The 21,747-nt window shown below is 41.1% G+C and overlaps 1 protein-coding gene and 1 long non-coding RNA gene across 5 annotated transcripts in view; one reads left to right on the top strand and one right to left on the bottom strand.

Moving 5' to 3' along the window:
- Positions 1-21,747, top strand: part of LOC144464539 (uncharacterized) — a 192,894-nt gene that overhangs the window by 80,722 nt on the left and 90,425 nt on the right. The gene's annotated exons all lie outside the window — the stretch shown is intronic.
- cnot10 (CCR4-NOT transcription complex, subunit 10) overlaps positions 1-21,747 on the bottom strand; it is a 46,541-nt gene that overhangs the window by 15,261 nt on the left and 9,533 nt on the right. For 2 of the 4 annotated variants that reach the window (XM_033639549.2, XM_033639546.2), the window contains exons 2-9: positions 15,158-15,249; positions 14,319-14,480; positions 14,043-14,193; positions 11,854-11,993; positions 11,176-11,259; positions 4,971-5,054; positions 2,055-2,172; positions 1,672-1,821 (exon numbers count right to left, since the gene is read on the bottom strand). In XM_033639549.2, the coding sequence (XP_033495440.1) occupies positions 1,672-1,821; positions 2,055-2,172; positions 4,971-5,054; positions 11,176-11,259; positions 11,854-11,993; positions 14,043-14,193; positions 14,319-14,480; positions 15,158-15,208 (940 nt within the window). In that variant the 5' untranslated portion in view covers positions 15,209-15,249. Of the gene's footprint in view, positions 1-1,671; positions 1,822-2,054; positions 2,173-4,970; positions 5,055-11,175; positions 11,260-11,853; positions 11,994-14,042; positions 14,194-14,304; positions 14,481-15,157; positions 15,250-21,747 lie in introns of those variants that run through there. The other 2 variants (XM_033639547.2, XM_033639550.2) reach the window with 2 other exon arrangements.

The raw sequence follows: 21,747 nt of genomic DNA, 5'->3' as shown, positions 1-21,747 counted from the left end.
CACAAAAAAGTAATGAGTACAGTACATTCTGAGTGTCAAGGCGCTACTCTCTCAAAAACAGTCCTGTGGGTTTTAAACATGACCCCTGTAGACTTAAAAGTCACTTCAGCTTCTCTTACTGACGAATGTGGTGGCATCTCTCCATGTTGACAGTTCTGTCTGTCTGTCTGTCTGTCTGTCTGTCTGGAATGGAATTTAGTTTCTGGTGCTCACTCATTAGAGGATGATTTAGAAAAGAAATTAACAGTAATATTTTTTTCCCTGTCCCCCTAACTTTGGATAATCCACACACCTTACTGTCAACAGTTTTAATACAGACTAAATATTTGGTAGAAAGTAACGCCAGTAGAAATGCTGTTGATGATTAACAGAAGCATAGTTTTTATAAAGATATGATGCTGAGAGACAGACGTCCAAAGTCCCGAACAAATAACAAAACCATCATTTAGAGAAACCACTGGAGAGAAGTGCGAAAATATGTTTTGTTTTGTTTTTCATATCAAATGTTGCTAGATAAAGTAGCTTGTTTCTTTGTGATTAGAGGCTAGAGTCAGTTTGGATACAGTGATTTCAGTGGTGACCAGATATAACTGTGCAACATGCCAAATTTTAATAAGAATTTCCCAAAAAATCTGGAAAAACTAGAATAACCACCTTGCAGTTGTATGCCTCTGCACACCAGTTAAGTAAAGCCCTCTGAGGCAAACTGTGATTTGTGATATTGGGAATTAATAAATAAAATTGATTGATTGAGTGAATTGATTAAGGTGTACTTATAGTTTACATCTATGTCTGTGAAAACATGGATGCTTCACACACATCTTACCCCCGGCAGCACAGAAGATCTATACAATCAGCACAGTTTCAAGGTGGCCATCAAAGATTAGTGTCACCAATTCAGTATCTGACTAAATGTAACCTCTTCTGTTCCTGAGATACTGAGTTACAGACAGAAAAGTTTTTTTTTTTCAGAACATTATGATGTCACAATGAAGGTGACTTTTGGGATATATAATAATGTCATCACTTTATTATTTTATCCTATTAGACACCTGTGTGAAATTTGGTCATCATTTGTGTATTTGCCAAAAACATGTTTTGTCAGTGGCCTTCAATCACCAAATTCTAATTGTTTTTTTATCGTTGAGTACAAGTGGATGTTGTGCCAAATTTGAGAAAGTTCCCTCAAGGCCATCTTCAGATACCGCGTTCACGAGAATGAGACAGATGAGTCCACAGTGGCCTTGACCTTTGACCACAAATCTGATTAGTTCATCCCTGAGTCCAAACGAATGTTTGTACCAAATGTGAAGAAATCCCCTCAAGGTGTTCTTGAGATATCACATTCACAAGAAGGGGATGGACGTACGTGCTGACAACCCCAAAACACAGTGCCTTTGGCCACGGCCATCGCCGGCACAGAGGCATAACAATGACTGTTAGTCATGAGGATTATGCTGCAGTGGTAGACTGAGATGTTTCTTTGGATGTTTTGATGTGAAACTGGGTCAAGCTGGAATCCACTGTAACCACACTGCTGTTACTGTTACAAACTGTTTACATTTAACTTTCAAGCCTACAGGAGGTGAATTTTTGATGAGTTAAAATTAATGGAGTATCGTGTGAAAGCTTATCAGATTGAGTCAGGAGACGGTGCTTGCTGTGACCCACATTGCCCGCTGCTGCTGTCTCCCAGCTGTGCGCAGGTGTGGTCGTTCTCTTGCAGTGCCTTCTTGAAGTAGAAAATGCCTAGGTTATGTTTCCCCATTGCAAAGTGAATGCAGCCCAGGTTGTTCCAGAACATGCATCGAACACATTCACCTGAATAAGACAAGTCAGAACACATGCACAATCCATCAACAAGCATATAAAAATCATCTTAAGTAACTGCTACAGGCCACTTGCATCTCCAGTGAAGACTTTTAAAAGCACCATTTAGCCAATAATGACACATCAACAAGGTCAGTCAAACCAAAACTAGCAGTATGGCTCTTAGACACCAGGCTTCTGAAAAAAAGAAGACTTTAATCGTAAAGCGGTGAAGTAACTGTCACCCGTCTTGATGGGTCCAGGATGCTCTGCGATGTTGGAGCTGTTCAAGAGCTTCACTGCTTTCCGGTAGTTTCCTCTCAGGTACTCAAAATTACTTTTGAGGAAGAGTGAGGGTGCAGACTGATGGAGGAGACAACAAACACAGGTCAGAGACACACTTCTTGATAATAACATTTTCAGTGTCATCGGCGTTCTCTCAATTCCAACATTGTATCACTTCACTTTGCGGTTCTTGTGTTCATTACACTATCTGAATGTCTACAAAAAGTTGCACCTGAGTTCTTTTTGAGTATGTGCAGATAATAACACAACTGCTCCTTGTCAGTCTAGCAATCTTTTAAATGCTGTGAGTGCATGGTGGTAGACCGTGTTGACATGTTGTTATTTGCCACTCAGGGGGAGGGACCATCAAAACACAAGGACATCACAAGCAATTCCTATATATTACATCCCCACCCCCTCACTGTTTGAACAATGGGATGATGTAGCACCAACACTGATGCCAAAATGCCAATGTTCCCTCTGAGGCCTTAAAGGGATAGTGCACCCAAAAATGAAAATTCAGCCATTATCTACTCAGCCTCATGCCGATGGAGGCTAAGGTGAAGATTTAGAGTCCTCACCACACTTGATCCAAGTGTCCTGAAGCCCTGACATAAAAAGTTGAAAAATGTCATTTGAACTCTGTTTTTAGCCTCATTGTAGCTTGCAGCTCTAACTGCCTCTCTGTACACTGCATTCACGTGATATACCAGCAAAAGCACGTTAACACACATGAACGCGGTGCCCATGTCTCACGGTCTCGCACAAGCGCACACACGTGAACGCGCTGTACACAGAGGCAGTTAGAGCTGCAGGCTACAATGAGGCTAAAAACAGAGTTCAAATGACGTTTTTCCAAACAATTTTTTATGTCGGAGCTTCAGGACACTTGGATCACTACGGACTAGTGCTGCACGATTTGATAAAAATGTGCAATTGCGATTTGAGTGGACAACATCGCAATTTGCGATTACAATATAATACATACATGGTATCATTAGTCTTCTTGCTTGATTCAGTGTTTCCCCTACATTATATCAGGGGGGCACTGACCTGACCTAACATAGTTATTGTTACAGACAGTGTCTAAATGACCATCAACAGACTGAGCACAGTCAAACACGCTGCTCACACAGCAGCGCAGCACAGCACTGTACACACAGCGGAGCAAGCCTGTGTTGCGTTCAGGAGTTGTCACGTAAATGACAAATTCCAGCAAGTGAATAGGCCGTAACACAACACAGCAGCATGTCAAGTTGGCTGAAACCAAGCAAAATTGCTCAGTTTTTAATTGGTTATTATATAGTTTGTTATTGAGTTTGTGATTTCCCTGTGACACTTACAGATGTATGCGTAACTGTGCTTGGATGTTGTTCTATGAGGCTCTGGCGGCTTTCAGTTGTCCCTTTGTCTTTAACGTTTCACGGCTTAGCTTTCTCTCGCATGCATCCTACCTGCTTTTCTCTGTACTGTCTCAAGTGCTGATATAGATTGGTCATGTTGCCGCGGGACGTGGCGACTTTAACTTTTAAACTTTTACACAGCACATCTTTCTGTTCAACGTCGGCGTACCTGAATCCAAAGTATCACCATTTAATAGACATTGCGGTTTTTTCGCCACCAACTCAGCCTGTTCATGGTCGTGCTCATGCTCTTCTTCAGCATCTATGTTGGTCACTGCTGCATGCCGGCTGGTCACCTGACCGTAAGTGCTGCACACACCAGGATAGCTTGTGGGCGTAATGTCAACAAACTCCACACACTACAGCAGAGGCAGTCCTGTTCACAGACACACACGTTAACATTTATTTACATTAAATTGCTAATCGCAGCCTTTTATGCAGTTATGTAATCGCACAGCCTGACATTGTGATTGCGATTGCGATTAGATTAATCGTGCATCACTACTACAGAGTATGGAGATATTTTGTGGTTTCAATTATGTGTTTTTGGACGTTTGAATCTGGGGCACTGTAAGCCTCCATTAGGTGGAGTTTTGTTGCTACCTCCTCTCCCCTGGGATCTCCGCAAGTGCTGTGAGGACTCCAAAACTTCACCTGAGCCTCCATCGGCATATGGGTGAGTAGATAATGGCTGAATTTTAATTTTTGGGTGCACTATCCCTTTAAGCCCTGAACCCTCAGGCACTTAACTGACACCAAAAATGTTTGAGTGTGAGAGGCTGCAAGGGCTCAATATGGTTTTAATAGGAATGGGACAGCACTTTGCAGCAATTACCTTGAAGATGCAAACATGTACATGTATAGTACAATTGTGGCTTTGGGACTTTTTGTATTATGTTTTTACCCTTCATGACCAAGACACTTCGGGGGTCAGTCCCTGATTTGAACATCCTCCAGGATCTTGCTTTCCAGAGCAACTGTCCAATAATTACTTAACTCATTTTAATCAAAACAGCACTATTAACCAAAGAAAAAAGAAATAGCTGATGTATAAAATAAGTATGTAATAACGTCTATGCTTACGTTCCTGCGATTTCATGTGTTTTTAATGGAACATCTTAAATCCTTAATGTTAACCTAATGTTTCTGTTTATATTTAATATGCCAGGCTGAACATCCATGTGACAGTTATTCACCTTCTTTATTGTCTTCTTATTTTTTTCAGTGCTTAAGGGCTTCTCGTGGTAACCCTGTGTTTTAACATCACAATGCTATGAATTGTGGGTAATTGTCAGGCAAAGTCTGCAGAAATACGAACTTATAGAAAGGGCAAAATGTCTGTGAAAGAGCACACAGTCACCTAACGATCCTACAGTGGGACAGGCCCTAAAAGTCCTCACACACTGATGCAGGTACACGCCTAAAAGCTCTTGAGTGAGCGTGAGCGTGATTGAAATTGGGCTGAAAACTCACGTTCCCCGCCGTGTTCATCACTGATTTGATCTCCCTTTTACAGGCCTTGGAAGATTTCATCTGGATGTAGGCTCTCACTTTGTACTGTAAAGGACACAACAGTCAGTCACAGTCAACAGGATGGAGAGTTAAACCAACAGTGGATGCAGCCACTTCAAATTTCCGTTTGGTCCATGGTAGAGCCCTGACCGATCCGTGACAGGTCCCTGTCATCACCTGGCCGGGCACGTTGCTTTAATGAGGTCCCCCGTGATGACGTAGAGAATATGGGCCGACTAGTAACGCCCCAAGTGTAATTTGTAGAAACCAGTTGCAATGGTCTGTCTATCCACCAGGAGGAGCAGTGAGTGTGGAAGCTGACGTGGTTTACTGCTCCTCTTATTACTGAGAGAGCTTCCCATACAGAGCATATTTAATGATTATCAGGCTACTATATCATAAGTCGTAAATATTATGCTTCAGTGTTTTGTTATTCGAAAGAATTGCATGAAAATTAAAGTGATATGGCTGGGAACCAAGCGATATACAGCAAGAACAAATCTGTGTTTGAATCATTAGTCTTAGCGGCTGAGTTTATCTGCAGTGGTAATGATAATAATACAGTAATACTGTATAAATGTACTTAAATATATAATACCACATATACATAATATATATATATATATATATATATATATACACATACATACATACATACACACACATATATATGTATATGTATACATATATACATACATACACACACATATACAGTACAGGCCAAAAGTTTGGACACACCTTCTCATTCAATACGTTTTCTTTATTTTCATGACTATACATTGTAGATTCTCACTGAAGGCATCAAAACTATGAATGAACACATGTGGAGTTATGTACTTAACAAAAAAAGGTGAAATAACTGAAAACATGTTTTATATTCTAGTTTCTTCAAAATAGCCACCCTTTGCTCTGATTACTGCTTTGCACACTCTTGGCATTCTCTCCATGAGCTTCAAGAGGTAGTCACCTGAAATGGTTTCCACTTCACAGGTGTGCCTTATCAGGGTTAATTAGTGGAATTTCTTGCTTTATCAATGGGGTTGGGACCATCAGTTGTGTTGTGCAGAAGTCAGGTTAATACACAGCCGACAGCCCTATTAGACAACTGTTAAAATTCATATTATGGCAAGAACCAATCAGCTAACTAAAGAAAAACCAGTGGCCATCATTACTTTAAGAAATGAAGGTCAGTCAGTCCGGAAAATTGCAAAAACTTTAAATGTGTCCCCAAGTGGAGTCGCAAAAACCATCAAGCGCTACAACCAAACTGGCACACATGAGGACCGACCCAGGAAAGGAAGACCAAGAGTCACCTCTGCTTCTGAGGATAAGTTCATCCGAGTCACCAGCCTCAGAAATCGCAAGTTAACAGCAGCTCAGATCAGAGACCAGATGAATGCCACACAGAGTTCTAGCAGCAGACCCATCTCTAGAACAACTGTTAAGAGGAGACTGCGCCAATCAGGCCTTCATGGTCAAATAGCTGCTAGGAAACCACTGCTAAGGAGAGGCAACAAGCAGAAGAGATTTGTTTGGGCCAAGAAACACAAGGAATGGACATTAGACCAGTGGAAATCTGTGCTTTGGTCTGATGAGTCCAAATTTGAGATCTTTGGTTCCAACTGCCGTGTCTTTGTGAGACGCAGAAAAGGTGAACGGATGGATTCCACATGCCTGGTTCCCACTGTGAAGCATGGAGGAGGAGGTGTGATGGTGTGGGGGTGTTTTGCTGTTGACACTGTTGGGGATTTATTCAAAATTGAAGGCACGCTGAACCAGCATGGCTACCACAGCATCCTGCAGCGACATGCCATCCCATCCGGTTTGCGTTTAGTTGGACGATCATTTATTTTTCAACAGGACAATGACCCCAAACACACCTCCAGGCTGTGTAAGGGCTATTTGACCAAGAAGGAGAGTGATGGAGTGCTGCGGCAGATGACCTGGCCTCCACAGTCACCGGACCTGAACCCAGTCGAGATGGTTTGGGGTGAGCTGGACCGCAGAGTGAAGGCAAAGGGGCCAACAAGTGCTAAACACCCCTGGGAACTCCTTCAAGACTGTTGGAAAACCATTTCAGGTGACTACCTCTTGAAGCTCATGGAGAGAATGCCAAGAGTGTGCAAAGCAGTAATCAGAGCAAAGGGTGGCTATTTTGAAGAAACTAGAATATAAAACATGTTTTCAGTTATTTCACCTTTTTTTGTTAAGTACATAACTCCACATGTGTTCATTCATAGTTTTGATGCCTTCAGTGAGAATCTACAATGTAAATAGTCATGAAAATAAAGAAAACGCATTGAATGAGAAGGTGTGTCCAAACTTTTGGCCTGTACTGTATATATATATACACATATACGAAAATTAGGTCTATCCTGACCTGAAAAGATGCAGAAAAATTGGTCCACGCTTTTGTTACCTTTAGGCTGGATTACTGTAACTCTCTATTATCAGGTAGCTCTAGTAAGTCCTTAAAAACTCTCCAGATAATTCAGAATGCAGCAGCACATGTACTAACAGGAACTAAGAAACAAGATCATATTTCTCCTGTTTTAGCTTCTCTGCACTGGCTCCCTGTAAAATCCAGAATTGAATTTAAAATCCTACTGTTAACTTATAAAGCTCTAAATGGTCAAGCTCCGTCATATCTTAGAGAGCTCATAGTGCCATATTATCCCACCAGAACACTGCGCTCTGAGAACGCAGGGTTACTCATGGTCCCTAAAGTCTCCAAAAGTAGATCAGGAGCCAGAGCCTTCAGCTATCAGGCTCCTCTCCTGTGGAATCATCTTTCTGTTGCGGTCCGGGAGGCAGACACCGTCTCCACATTTAAGACTAGACTTAAGACTTTCCTCTTCGATAAAGCTTATAGTTAGGGCTGGCTCAGGCTTGCCTTGTACCAGCCCCTAGTTAGGCTGACTTAGGCCTAGTCTGCCGGAGGACCCCCCCATTAATACACTGGGCACCTTCTCACCTTCTCTCCTTCTCTCTCTCTCTTTCTCTCTCGTGTCCTATTACTGCATCTTGCTAACTCGGCCATTCTGGATGTCACTAACTCGGCTTCTTCTCCGGAGCCTTTGTGCTCCACTGTCTCTCAGATTAACTCATATCGCAGCGGTGCCTGGACAGCGTGACATGTGTGGTTGTGCTGCTGCTGTGGTCCTGCCAGATGCCTCCTGCTGCCGCTGCCATCATTAGTCATACTTCTACTGTTATTACACACATATACAGTACAGGCCAAAAGTTTGGACACACCTTCTCATTCAATGCGTTTTCTTTATTTTCATGACTATTTACATTGTAGATTCTCACTGAAGGCATCAAAACTATGAATGAACACATGTGGAGTTATGTACTTAACAAAAAAAGGTGAAATAACTGAAAACATGTTTTATATTCTAGTTTCTTCAAAATAGCCACCCTTTGCTCTGATTATTGCTTTGCACACTCTTGGCATTCTCTCCATGAGCTTCAAGAGGTAGTCACCTGAAATGGTTTCCACTTCACAGGTGTGCCTTATCAGGGTTAATTAGTGGAATTTCTTGCTTTATCAATGGGGTTGGGACCATCAGTTGTGTTGTGCAGAAGTCAGGTTAATACACAGCCGACAGCCCTATTGGACAACTGTTAAAATTCATATTATGGCAAGAACCAATCAGCTAACTAAAGAAAAACCAGTGGCCATCATTACTTTAAGAAATGAAGGTCAGTCAGTCCGGAAAATTGCAAAAACTTTAAATGTGTCCCCAAGTGGAGTCGCAAAAACCATCAAGCGCTACAACCAAACTGGCACACATGAGGACCGACCCAGGAAAGGAAGACCAAGAGTCACCTCTGCTTCTGAGGATAAGTTCATCCGAGTCACCAGCCTCAGAAATCGCAAGTTAACAGCAGCTCAGATCAGAGACCAGATGAATGCCACACAGAGTTCTAGCAGCAGACCCATCTCTAGAACAACTGTTAAGAGGAGACTGCGCGAAACAGGCCTTCATGGTCAAATAGCTGCTAGGAAACCACTGCTAAGGAGAGGCAACAAGCAGAAGAGATTTGTTTGGGCCAAGAAACACAAGGAATGGACATTAGACCAGTGGAAATCTGTGCTTTGGTCTGATGAGTCCAAATTTGAGATCTTTGGTTCCAACCGCCGTGTCTTTGTGAGACGCAGAAAAGGTGAACGGATGGATTCCACATGCCTGGTTCCCACTGTGAAGCATGGAGGAGGAGGTGTGATGGTGTGGGGGTGTTTTGCTGGTGACACTGTTGGGGATTTATTCAAAACTGAAGGCACACTGAACCAGCATGGCTACCACAGCATCCTGCAGCGACATGCCATCCCATCCGGTTTGCGTTTAGTTGGACGATCATTTATTTTTCAACAGGACAATGACCCCAAACACACCTCCAGACTGTGTAAGGGCTATTTGACCAAGAAGGAGAGTGATGGAGTGCTGCGGCAGATGATCTGGCCTCCACAGTCACCGGACCTGAACCCAATCGAGATGGTTTGGGGTGAGCTGGACCGCAGAGTGAAGGCAAAGGGGCCAACAAGTGCTAAACACCTCTGGGAACTCCTTCAAGACTGTTGGAAAACCATTTCAGGTGACTACCTCTTGAAGCTCATCGAGAGAATGCCAAGAGTGTGCAAAGCAGTAATCAGAGCAAAGGGTGGTTATTTTGAAGAAACTAGAATATAAAACATGTTTTCAGTTATTTCACCTTTTTTTGTTAAATACATAACTCCACATGTGTTCATTCATAGTTTTGATGCCTTCAGTGATATGTATGTAATGTAAATAGTCATGAAAATAAAGAAAACGCATTGAATGAGAAGGTGTGTCCAAACTTTTGGCCTGTACTGTAACTATTCTCTCTCTCTCTCTCTCTCTCTCGTTTTTTTTTCCCCGTTAAAGGGATTTTTTGGGGGAGTTTTTCCTTATCCGCTGCGAGGGTCCTAAGGACAGAGGGGTGTCGTATGCTGTAAAGCCCTGTGAGGCAAATTGTGATTTGTGATATTGGGCTTTATAAATAAAATTGATTGATTGATTGATTGAAAAATGTTTTTAAGTGTTTCCAAAGCCCGAAGACCTCCTCAAATGTCTTGTTTTATACTCAACCCAAAGATATTCAGTTTACTGTCATAGAGGAGCAAGAAATCAGAAAGTATTCACATTTAAGAAGCTGGATTCAGAGAACTTTTAATTTTTTTTTCCTAAAATAATTACTCAATTTGATTAATCAATTATCAAATTACTTGGCAACTGACCCTTTGCTAAGTCCTGCCCCTGGACGCAGAATGGACAATCATAATGTAGCAACGGGCCGGCTCAGACCAGGGTCCAACAGCAACACAGCTGTGCTCTATTGGCTCTAATACAATTGTTTCAGATTTCATTTTCAGGCTGGTTGTGTGGATTTCAAGCTAAACGTTGTGCCTGGGGCACGTGTATTAATGATACTCGTTACTTGGAGAGGTTAGAAAAAGATATACGTTTCTTCCCTGTTCCAAAACCACAATCAAACCCTGAAAAGTGTAGGGTTAGCTAGCTAGCTATTGAAAATAAAGCCTACTGAATGTATACACATGTTGCTCTTGCTTTTTAATGATTACAACACAGAAAAAGACCTACCCTGCTATACAGGAGGAACCAGCGAAGGGAAGCAGGTAAACTTTGCTGATATTCAACCAGCTGTGTGTCACTGCATTGTGTGCAGATGAATGGTGTTTGCCTTCCCCCGGAGATCCCTGCAGCGGAGGTACATGTGCTGGCAACGGCACCAGGGTGAAGCCAAACACCCTTCATCTGCACACAGTGCGATGCCACACAGTTGGTTCAATATCTGCAAAGTTTCCCTTTATATTCATTGTCTTCTGTTGCGATTACCAGTGATTTTTCCAAAAATATTATAACATTTCTTCAGGGAGTGCAGTTAGTTACAGTGTGGGCTCTATGCTTACTCCGACAGCTTGTCTGACCATCACAAAGGGGCGGGGCTTCGCAAAAGGTAAATTATTATGGTTGACAACTTATCGACAAATCAAATAATCTTTGCAGCTCTATCAGCTGCTAGCTGCCGGCTTAGCCACCTCCATGTTGGGACCCTTGTCCAGACAACCCGCTCTGAATTTCGCATAATGCCCCTTTAATTAAAATCTCTGAGCTCTTACCTGATGCATCTTTGATTTGGCTGCCTCAATCATGGCAGTGAACTCTGCCTTCTGGTTTGCTCCATCTTTGTTTGAACTGTAGTTCTGGAATCAAGTACAGCACTCAAACAGTAAACTACAAGCAATTTGACTTATGTAAATAATTAGAAACAACTCCACCATTAAATACAACTCTCTAAAAATACAATAAAACACTTTAAGTCTAGAAGAATAATTCTGAGTGTGGTCTGAAGACTTCACTGGTAGCAGGTGTCATACAAAGAATGACTGTGGTACAAAGTCATTTGAATGAAACCTGTTGACAGTGATGGCTGCACATTATGCAGTGTAACTGTTTCTCCAAAGACATACTGCTGTTAGGGTTTTTTTTAGATGTTATCTTCCAATGCTGTGACCACAACAAACTAAATCCCATTCATCTCCATTATATTGGAGAGGAGGCAGAGATCTCTACATTTCTTCAACAAGTAGCTTGGATAAACTAAAGATGTATTTACACATCCTGTCTGATCCACTGATCACTTCTGTTAAACTTTCTGCTGGACTTTAATTGTCTACAACCACAGATCTCAACAACAACATAGTTATGTAAAATGTTAGCAGAAACTGTATGAAAGTAAGAGCAGATTGTGAGAAACTGTCATTTTCTTATCATGGTAACATAGTGTGGTCAGGTACCTCTCCTTTGCCGTTCTTGTTGCTTCCTTGTACAGAGAGTTTGTCCAGCACAGCCAGCAGATGAAGGGCCTTCTCTGGCTGGAAGGTGAGCAGGTACAGATCCACCAGCAGGAAGCACACTGCCTGAGCAAACTTCTCTTCTAGGACAAAGAACACAATGACTCCATGCCAAACTCCAGGCTGACAAATGGTCCCTTATAAAATATCAATCTATCACTGTTTCATTAAATGGAATATTGTGTTCCGACTCCAGTAAATATACAGGGCTGTGCTGAAGACAACTGATGGTCTGGATTGCTCCCTAGTTGTATTGTTAATACTAACCATTCTAAAAATCATGACCACATTCCCCTAAACCCTGTCACAACAATTTCATGGCTGACAAGCCAGCACAGTAAATCTAATTCTTAAATTCTAAGTTCTGTTCTTAAAGCTTTGGCTTGTACGCCCATGCAACGATATCCATTATTCATAACAGTTTGAAAAAACTACACACAGCACAACAGTTTTCAATATTCTATATACACACACACACACACACACACATATATACATATATATATACACACACATACGTATATACACACACACACACATATATATATATATATATATATATATATATATATATATATATATATATATATACACACACACACACACACATATATATATATATATATATACAGTCAGGTCCATAATTATTTGGACAATGATACAGTTGTCGTCATTTTGGCTCTGTACACCACCACAATGGGTTTTTAATGAAACAATGAATACCTGCTTAAAGTGCAGACTCTCAGCTTTCATTTAAGGCTTTTTTCAAAAATGTAGTATGAACCGTGAAGGAATTACAACCATTTCTTCACACAGTCCCCCGACTTTAAGGGCTCATAAGTATTTGGACAAATTAACATAATCATCAATTCAACAGTCAGTTTTAATACTTGTTTTGCAAATCCTTTGCAGTCAATGACTGCCTGAAGTGTTGGACACATAGACATCATCAGATGCTGGGTTTCTTCCCTGGTGATGCTCTGCCAGCCCTTTACTGCAGCCGTCTGCACTTCCTGCTTGTGTTTTGCGTGTTTTGCCCTCAGTTTTGGCTTCAGCAAGTTGGATTCAGATCAGATGATATGACTTGACCATTACAGAACATTCCTTTTCTTTGTCTTAAAAATGTCTTTGGTTGCTTTTGCAGTATTCTTCAGGTCATTGTCCAACTGCACTGTGAAGCATCATCTAATGAGTTTTGAAGCATTTGGTTGAATCTGAGCAGATAATGTAGCCCCAAACACTTCAGCTTTCATCCTGCTGCTCTTGTAAGCAAGAGAAGACTTCGCTAGAATAAATACAGAGGGTTTATCACAAGATGTAAACCATTGGTTAGCCTTGAAAATGGAAGGCCAGATTAGAGTTTGTCAAAAACCATCTAAAACGCCTGTACAGTTGTGGAACAGCATACTATGGACAGATAAAACAAAGATCAACTACCAGAATGATGCGAAGAGAAGAGAAGGAAGAAGGGAAGGAACTGCTCATGATCCAACGCACACCACCTCATCAGTGAAGCATGGTGGAGGTACTGTTATGTCATGGCCATGTATGGCTGCCAGTGGAAATGGTTCTCTTGTATTTATTGATGATGTGACTGCTGACAAGAGCAGCAGGATGAAAGCTGAAGTGTTTTATATATATGTATATATACAGTTGTGTATATAGTTGTGCTACAGTTGTGCAGTGAACAAATAGTGTATTTATAAAAACATTCAGTTTTGTCATCACCGGAGCACTCCCCGTCAAGCCCTCCCCCACAGTTTCAAAAAATCCTGGAGGAAACCCTGTATCATGGTTGAGTCAAAGTGGACTGTTGTGCTAAATTTGAAGAAATTCCTACAAGGCATTCTTGAGATATTGCATTCACAAGAATGGGATGGACAGACAACCCAAAAACACAATGCCTCCAGCCACAGCTACAGCTGGCACGGAGGCATAAAAATGCCATTCACTATAGCCCCACTTACAACGATAAGTTGGTTTTAAAGAGCAGCATATTCACATATTTAGGAGTGATCGCTTAATATTTTGTATATTTGTTTTTTATGAAATTTTTTAAAATGCCAAGCATCACCTGTCTGATGATCAACCACTTGATTATCTAATATCATTAGCAGTATACCATAACATACCAAATGGTTCCAGAAACTGGTAGAGCCTCTCTCCCATGGCGATGGCTTCAGAGTACTGACGCATATGATAGTGGATGATGGCTTGATTATAGTACAGTAAGCTATTTTCAACATCATCTAATCCATCAATGTCCTCTGCTGATGTATGAACCTGAAAGATAGAGACAGGATGCAAGGTGATGCAAAGCGCAAGTTTATCTAGAAGTTTCAATGAAAACAGATTCATCATGAACTAAAAAAGCATGAGAAAAATATGACCCACATTTCAGCAGTTACCTGGTTCTTCATTGCCATGAGGGTCTGTTTCAGAGTCCCTGTGGTAGTTTGATTACTTTTGTAAAACTCTACAACAGCTTTATTCATGGCGATCTTGTAGTCCTCTTTGTTGAGCTCCTGCAGGGCTTCAAGGTGTTTGAGAGACTCGTCGTACTTTCCAGTCTGTGAGCAACACAGGATTGTTTCACTACACTTGCTTTCACTTACATGCAATCTTGGATTTGCAACAACATGACAGAATTTCTTCTTGTGTTAATTTTGAAACATATCAATGATCAAAGCAAACTCTCTAAGAACCCATAGCTCCTTTATCTTTTTATCCACAATCATTTTGCTGTTACCAATTGATCCGCTAAACTATCACTTGCAATTGGTCTGCTGCTAGCTATCGTTAGGCCCATGTGTTACTCCCATACTCATGAGGGTCATAAAACAATAACACAGAGGCTGGACATACAGAGCAAAGTCTTTATTGCTTTATACAGCTTCACTCTTTTTGTTCTTACCTTTCACAATAAAGGCCCTAGACACTGCATCGCTGCACATACTCATATGCTGAGGCTGTGGTGATGAGTTTTTCAACATTGAAAATATTGTGCTTCAAATTTTGCTCTGACCTCTTCTTTAAGTTTGTTATTAACATACCTTATCATCCCAATGAAGTGTACTGAGACAAATGTATGTGTGACACAAAAAGGCTATTTATTATTGTGGCTGGCAAAAAATATGCTTGGCCAGTGGATTTTCTCATCTACTAGACCAGGCCCCTTGGCCATTGAATCATAAATTAAATTTTGCACGCTGCTTTCTCAGTATGTTAGGAAAGAAGTTTGTTTTACCAAAAATGCTTCGTATGCGCTGGCTGCCATTTCTTTCTCTTGGTCCGTCATTCCAGGGAATGATGAGCTGTCATGCTTTGCCTCGTTTTGTTCTGAAAAAAGTGAAAAAGAGAGAAAAAGTCAAATCTACATTACAGACCAAGACTAAGCATGCAAATTGGAATGAGCAGGGTTGACAACCTGTACTGACGGAAGTTACACTTAGCTGTCACTTTATCAGGTACGCTTTTCTAATACTGGGTCCTTTTCTCCCCAGAACAGCCTGATTTCTCACTGTCATGGAGTCAAGAAGTTGCTGAAAACATTTCAGACTTTGCTACATGTTGCCTCCGGCAATTGCTGCAGATTTCAAGAGAAAGATCAAGATTACTTCATTTGTCCCGAGGGAGATTTGTCTTGGTCATAAAGGCTGCCACATAAAAATACATACATAGTGCTGAAACTAAAATTGTAGTTGCCTCTAAAGAACGAGGGAGAGCCGCGGCTCAGTGGACAGCTGAGAGGCAGAGAGAGACTGCAGGGATAAACAGTGAGCAGATCAGCATGTTTCCACATCTAACTAGGGTTGAGCGATAATACGATAATAAGGTATCCGCGGTATCCAAAATTAGCAACAGTATCAGTTTCATTACCGTCATTAAAAAAATAATATAATATTAAATATAATTTATTTAATGCCTAAATAATGAGTGTTTGTCCATCACCTATGTATGTGTGGTTGAGTTGAGGTCAATTCAATACTAGTACAATTTAAAACTAACAGCAGGCTATAATGTTTCTCTTAACTGCTGATTCGGGAGATGACATTTGATAACGTTTTTGGATGTGATGTCATCACGTGACAGCTCAGAAGTGAGAGAGAAGAAAAGATGGCAAGTCGCGCATCAAGCGAGTTGGCCCCAAAATAAAAACACCACTTCACAACTTCTGCAAGCAGCAGCAGCAGCAGGTCCAGTGGCCACCAGAGTGGAGGAGGGAGAAGCGCAACCCGAACCACCCAAAAACAAAAATGACTCGTTGCCCGAAAGTACCTATGCGTTTGTGCCACAAGCTCTCCGTCAGAGCGGACGTGTTCAGCACCGCGGGCAAAGTTGTCATTCCACTACGTGCCCTGCTCCAGCCGGAAAAAGTAAACATGCTGGTTTTTCTGGCGAGAAACCTTGAATAGTTTTGAAGCATAGAATGCTGCTATAGTTATCATTATACTTTACTTATACGTTTTTATTTTATTTTCAATGAGGAGTAGCCTGTTCTGACTGTTCGGACAGTCAGAGGGTGAACCTTTCAAACTAAAGGTAGGCTCTAAAAATAAACCAACAAATAGTATTTCTTGTTAGGTTCTCATGATAGGATTATATATGCCCATTTTCGGTTATGCCTTGTTATTTATTGTTCTGTTTTATTTTTTTTGATAAGCCCTACTGGATGCTGTAGAGCTGTGCTATAATTTATTTGATTTATGTTGATAGGTTCTAAAAGTAAACCAACGGACAGTACCCGTTGCGGTCTCAGGATACGCTGTATAGCACACATTTTCATTACTGCCTTTTATTTATTTATTGTTACTTTTTTATTATTTGATAAGCCTATAAGTATTGGATGCTATAGGGCTGTGTTTTAATTTAATTGATTTGTGTTGATTACTGTACTGGAAGTGGACTGTAGCCCACAGACAATTAGTTATTTCTGTTTGGTTGACTGCTGCATTTACACTTTTTTAAATATTTGTTAATTAGGGCTGTACCCAAATATTCGGATATTCGAATATTCGTTTCTATGGGTAGGTATTCGTTATGAATATTTGGTATTCGATATTCGTTTTTTAATTTTTTATTTTTTAACATTTTTTTGGTGCTAAATGTAGTCTTTTTGTTGTTGGTAAATGTAGGTTATCAATAAAAATCAAAACTTTTAAATTGCATTGTTAAAAATTTGAAAATATAGTACAGCCTACCAACTGAGCTTGTGCGCACGGCACGCTTGAGCGCATCTGTCTGAGGCTGTGGATCAATGCCAAGTTTTACCACTTTATCACTATTCCCTCTAACTTGTAGCTGTTTTTTCGTTATCTTTTGAATTTAATATGAATTATGGAACCGTTTTTGTCAACGTTTGTTTCCCCGTTTTGTACAATAAATTGTTTAAAGTTTCAACAAGTTTCTTTTGGAGTGCGTGACACAAGTGTGTTTTGAAAACGACCGCGGACTGTCACCTGCTCAATGCATCAGTACCTTCGGATGCCATGACATATCATTTACAGACCGATTTAACAGATGATCACTGCTGCCCGACCCGCAGGTCCATTTGCGGGTCCCGCAGGTTACGGGTCGACCCGCGCATTACTACTCAGCTCAGTCTATAAAGGCTGTACACAACAGTAGGCTATAGACATTATATTCTATTCAGGCCGGCAGAACCAGCAGCGTATCGGCTCTACAGTGCACGGCACTGCTGACTAACCATTTTATTGCAGCACAGAGTGTCTGCCAGCAACCAATTACTTGCAGAGGCTTCCTACAACTTGTTTCAACGGTTCCGATTTAATCAGAAGACAACTTAAACAGGATGACTAGCCAATGTGAAAATCAAAAGAAAGTATAAAATAATGTACTGAAGGAGACTGTTGTGCCATTACATTTTTTTGTGGTTTGAGAGCAAAGATCTGGTCGCCGGTGTGCAAAACTCTGGAATACAATTAGGTCCGAAAAAACCCCGGAGTCGTCCGCCACTCCCCCGTTATCACCAACTAGACTGACATTATAACCACATCAGTTCTTGATGGCTATGATTATTAGTCTGACTGAACTTAATGATATGCCAAACTAGGTCTTGACCGCACAGCAACTCAAATAATAACATTCAAAAAAGGAGTAAGAAGACTTTAAAAACTTTTCTGGTCCTACCTCCTCTTATTTTTATATATTAATCATTGAAAATAAAAGTTTGTCGTCACACAACGGCAGTATCATTACTCTCCAGTGAGTATTTTTTGACAGCATGCAGGCATCAAGAAAGCAAAAGAGGTGAGATGGGCATGACATGTAATGCAACAGCGTCAGCCTCTAATGTGACATATAGCATACATGTCAGCAGCACTTTGTAAATGTAAATAACAATTGCATTAACATGGCAATAATGATCATTTACTGTCCCTGTTAAATGGTGGCTGATCTCATCCTTTGCTCGGAGGGTAAGGACTAGGGATGGGCATCAATTTTTGATTATCGATGATTGACTGTTAAGGATTTTCATCGATCACAAATCATTTTGCTCGATAGTTGCAGTGTTTCCCCTACAATGCTACAGGCCCGGCGGGCCGCCGTGCCTACGAGACCCCCCGCCGGACCTATGAAAGGCTAAAAAATCATAAACAGACGGAGGCTCTCACTGCTCTCCAAAGCCTCAGCGGCTTCCCTTGAGGCCTCTGAAAACACTACGCCATTGAAAGACGGAGGTTTCGCTGGAAACTGATGCCTGTAACCCCTGGCTGGCAATGGTTGTAAACACCCAGGGGTGAACTGTGCATGCGCGCCATTCTTCCTCTTTGGCCTGGGGGACTGAAGCTCAAACTGGGGCAACTGCGCTCTCTTGCGGCGACAGTCTGCACTGCACTCTTTTGTTTTCTCTCTTTTGAAATACTCACTTATCAATTAATTGATAATTGATCGTTAATTTTTTTGATGATTGAATAATGAATTTTGATCCTTTGCCTATCCCTAGTAAGGGGGACATTTTCAGCCAATGTTGTTCTTCGAGTTAGCTGCTAGCTGCTACCAGGTGCTTTTTATATCTCCAACAGTGAATCAAACAGAAAGTTTTCAAAACGTAACACTCATCCTATCCATGGTCCCGTCCTGCTGGCTGTCCCTTTTAGGTTAGTCCCTTTTTTCAGACATCATTTCAGTGTTGTTACTACCTCTGCTGCTGGCATGAAGGCAAGACAACTTTGTCTCCCCATTTTGCAACTGTACCTTGCATACAGAACAGTGAGGCATCATAACAGTATGAAATTCCTGCCTTGACAAGGCAGTGTAAAAGGGGCTATAAATTTGTAGGGTAGAATTTGTGCTCATTCAAAAATAGTGTCATGGGGGGCTGAATGACAAACAGTTCAGTTTTGTTTTGTTGTATAATTAAGATTTCTTTGTTTCCCTGGCACAAAGGGGGGGATTAAAAAACAACAAAAACAAAAGAAACAACAACCAAAAAACACTGCTATCAGCATCTGCTAAACTGTTGTTTTAAACATCGGTACCACCTCAGAATTTCCAAAACAGTGTATCACTAGTGATTTGTTGCCCTTAAAGATGGGTAGACTGGTCAGGTAGGTCTTGCATTTAAACCCTGCAATCACTTCAACTCAAAAGTGTGGAGGAGATTTTGTCATACTATTTATACTACCGTAGCTCCCACCAAATTCTAATTACCATCCCCATGTGGCAGCAGAAATCAAGATGCATCAGGCAAGGTGGCAGTTCTATCAGTTTAATGCCTGGTACACACTACACAATATCAGCCCGATTCTAGCCCGACGCAGCAATGTACGGTGTTGGCATGGATCGTGTTGTACATGATAATCGATCGTTTCATCTCATTTAGTGTGTCATAGTAGACAACAACCGACGTCTGGGACGCCTCACGACGTTCCAACAGAAAGTCTAGCATGTTTTATTTTCTTTTTTTTCGTTCAGGACTGCTCCCGTCACAGCCGTCACTTTGACCAATAGGAACAAAGAGCGATCTGCTGCTGTAGACAACTGTACGACAACAACACCCCAGAGTTTAGGATATTTCCTCTAGGGATGTTACCACACAGAATAAAAAGGGAAAAATGCTGGCATGAATCACTAGAGGCATTTTAGCAACCCAGTGAGTACTGCCATTAGCATCAAGCTAGCAAAGAATGTTATTTCTTCATAATGGAGATGGACATAGAGTAATAACTTTTACTCACCACAACTGCAGAGAGTACCAGCTTCATTTGAAACAGACTACATTATAAATGTGCCGTTACTTATTATTCACTCTGTATTTTTATATTTTTACTTTTCATCCACTCCCATTTGCCTTGATAAAGTTAATGCATCACACTGTCATTTCAAACTCAGCATTCTTGTATCTGTTTCAAATTAAAAGCCCCTTATAACTTTGGTTGAGAGAATCCCTTCATTTTCTAAATAGGCTTTTATTGTGAAAGATTTGCAGGAACTCGTGGAGGATTCAGTGACTTATATGTTTTCGTACAGTACTTTAAATGTAGCTCCTGCCATCTGCTGGCACTCTTTTACGTTACTACAATAACATTTCGGCTAGCACATGAACAGACACAGTGACTGAAATAATGGTAAAAGTAATAAAGATAGGCTAAGAATAACCCGATGACATCACACATGTCGTGAAAGATGACCGGGGATGATTGGTGTGGACCATCGTGTCGTGTGTTGTGTATCATGTTTTTCCTTATCCGCTGCGAGGGTCCTAAGGACAGAGGGATGTCGTATGTTGTAAAGCCCTGTGAGACAAATTGTGATTTGTGATATTGGGCTTTATAAATAAAATTGATCGAATTGATTGATGTCTCTCGGCCAAGTCATGGCATAATTTTATGACTCCACAATCGCGTAATGTGACATAGTGACTGTTGGAATGGACAGAAATGTTGTGTAGTGTGAACCAGGCATAAGTGAGCCTGCACCCACTGAGGTTCTTATGGAACCTGCTGCAGCCTGTCCACTTTAAGGTTCCTGTTGCCCTGCTTCCTGTCAGCTTGAACCAGTCTGGCCAGTCTAAACTGATTCCTCTCAGTAATAAGGCGTTTTCGCCCACTGAACAGCCGCTCACTGCAAGTTTTCTGTGTCAATTCTTGAGAATTTGGTGGTGAAAATTAAGATCAGTAGAAACTCAGTCCACCCCTTCTGGCACCACCATCAAAAGCCACTTAGATCACATTTCTTCTCCATTCAGATGTTTGGTCTGAACAACACAGAACCTCTTGATAATTGTCTGTATGCTTTTAATTGTCTCCATGTGATTGGCTAACTGGATGTTTGCATTAACAAGCAGATGTACCAAGTAGCTAATAAAGTGACCACTGAGCATACATGACGATATGGGTGGTGGTTAATTTGTGAAACTCAGTTAGGGCTGAAATGATTCCTCCAGTAACTCAAATAATTCGATTACTTAAAGGCCAAAGCCAAAAGCCAAATTATTTGCCTTGAAGCTTCATTAAATCCAGTACAACTATACAGTGTGCTATGTTTCGCATGGATGGTTGTTGCACAACACACTTATGTTACTTTCGCTGTTGATAGCCTACACAGCTGTAACGTAGATGTGATGCACGGATAGCAAAAACAATGGAGGGCGAGTGACAAGGAAAGAGGGAGAAACAAAAAGAGGAGACACACCAAAAACACAATGAAAAGTGTCAAGAGAGGGATTATCACAAGTTAAAACAATAAAAAAAAACAGTTCAGTGTGTATTGCAAAATGGAGTTAGCGTACCACAATAGCAAGTCCTCAATGCTACAACATCTAAGTAGAAAACATCCAGTGTTTGCATCAGTTCGCGGAATGGACCCGACACA

This window comes from Epinephelus lanceolatus, chromosome 10, assembly GCF_041903045.1.
Source record: "Epinephelus lanceolatus isolate andai-2023 chromosome 10, ASM4190304v1, whole genome shotgun sequence".
In the NCBI taxonomy this organism is placed as follows: Eukaryota; Metazoa; Chordata; class Actinopteri; order Perciformes; family Serranidae; genus Epinephelus; species Epinephelus lanceolatus.
The sequence above is the reverse complement of the archived record's forward strand: the minus strand, read 5'-3'. Positions and strand labels throughout refer to the sequence as shown.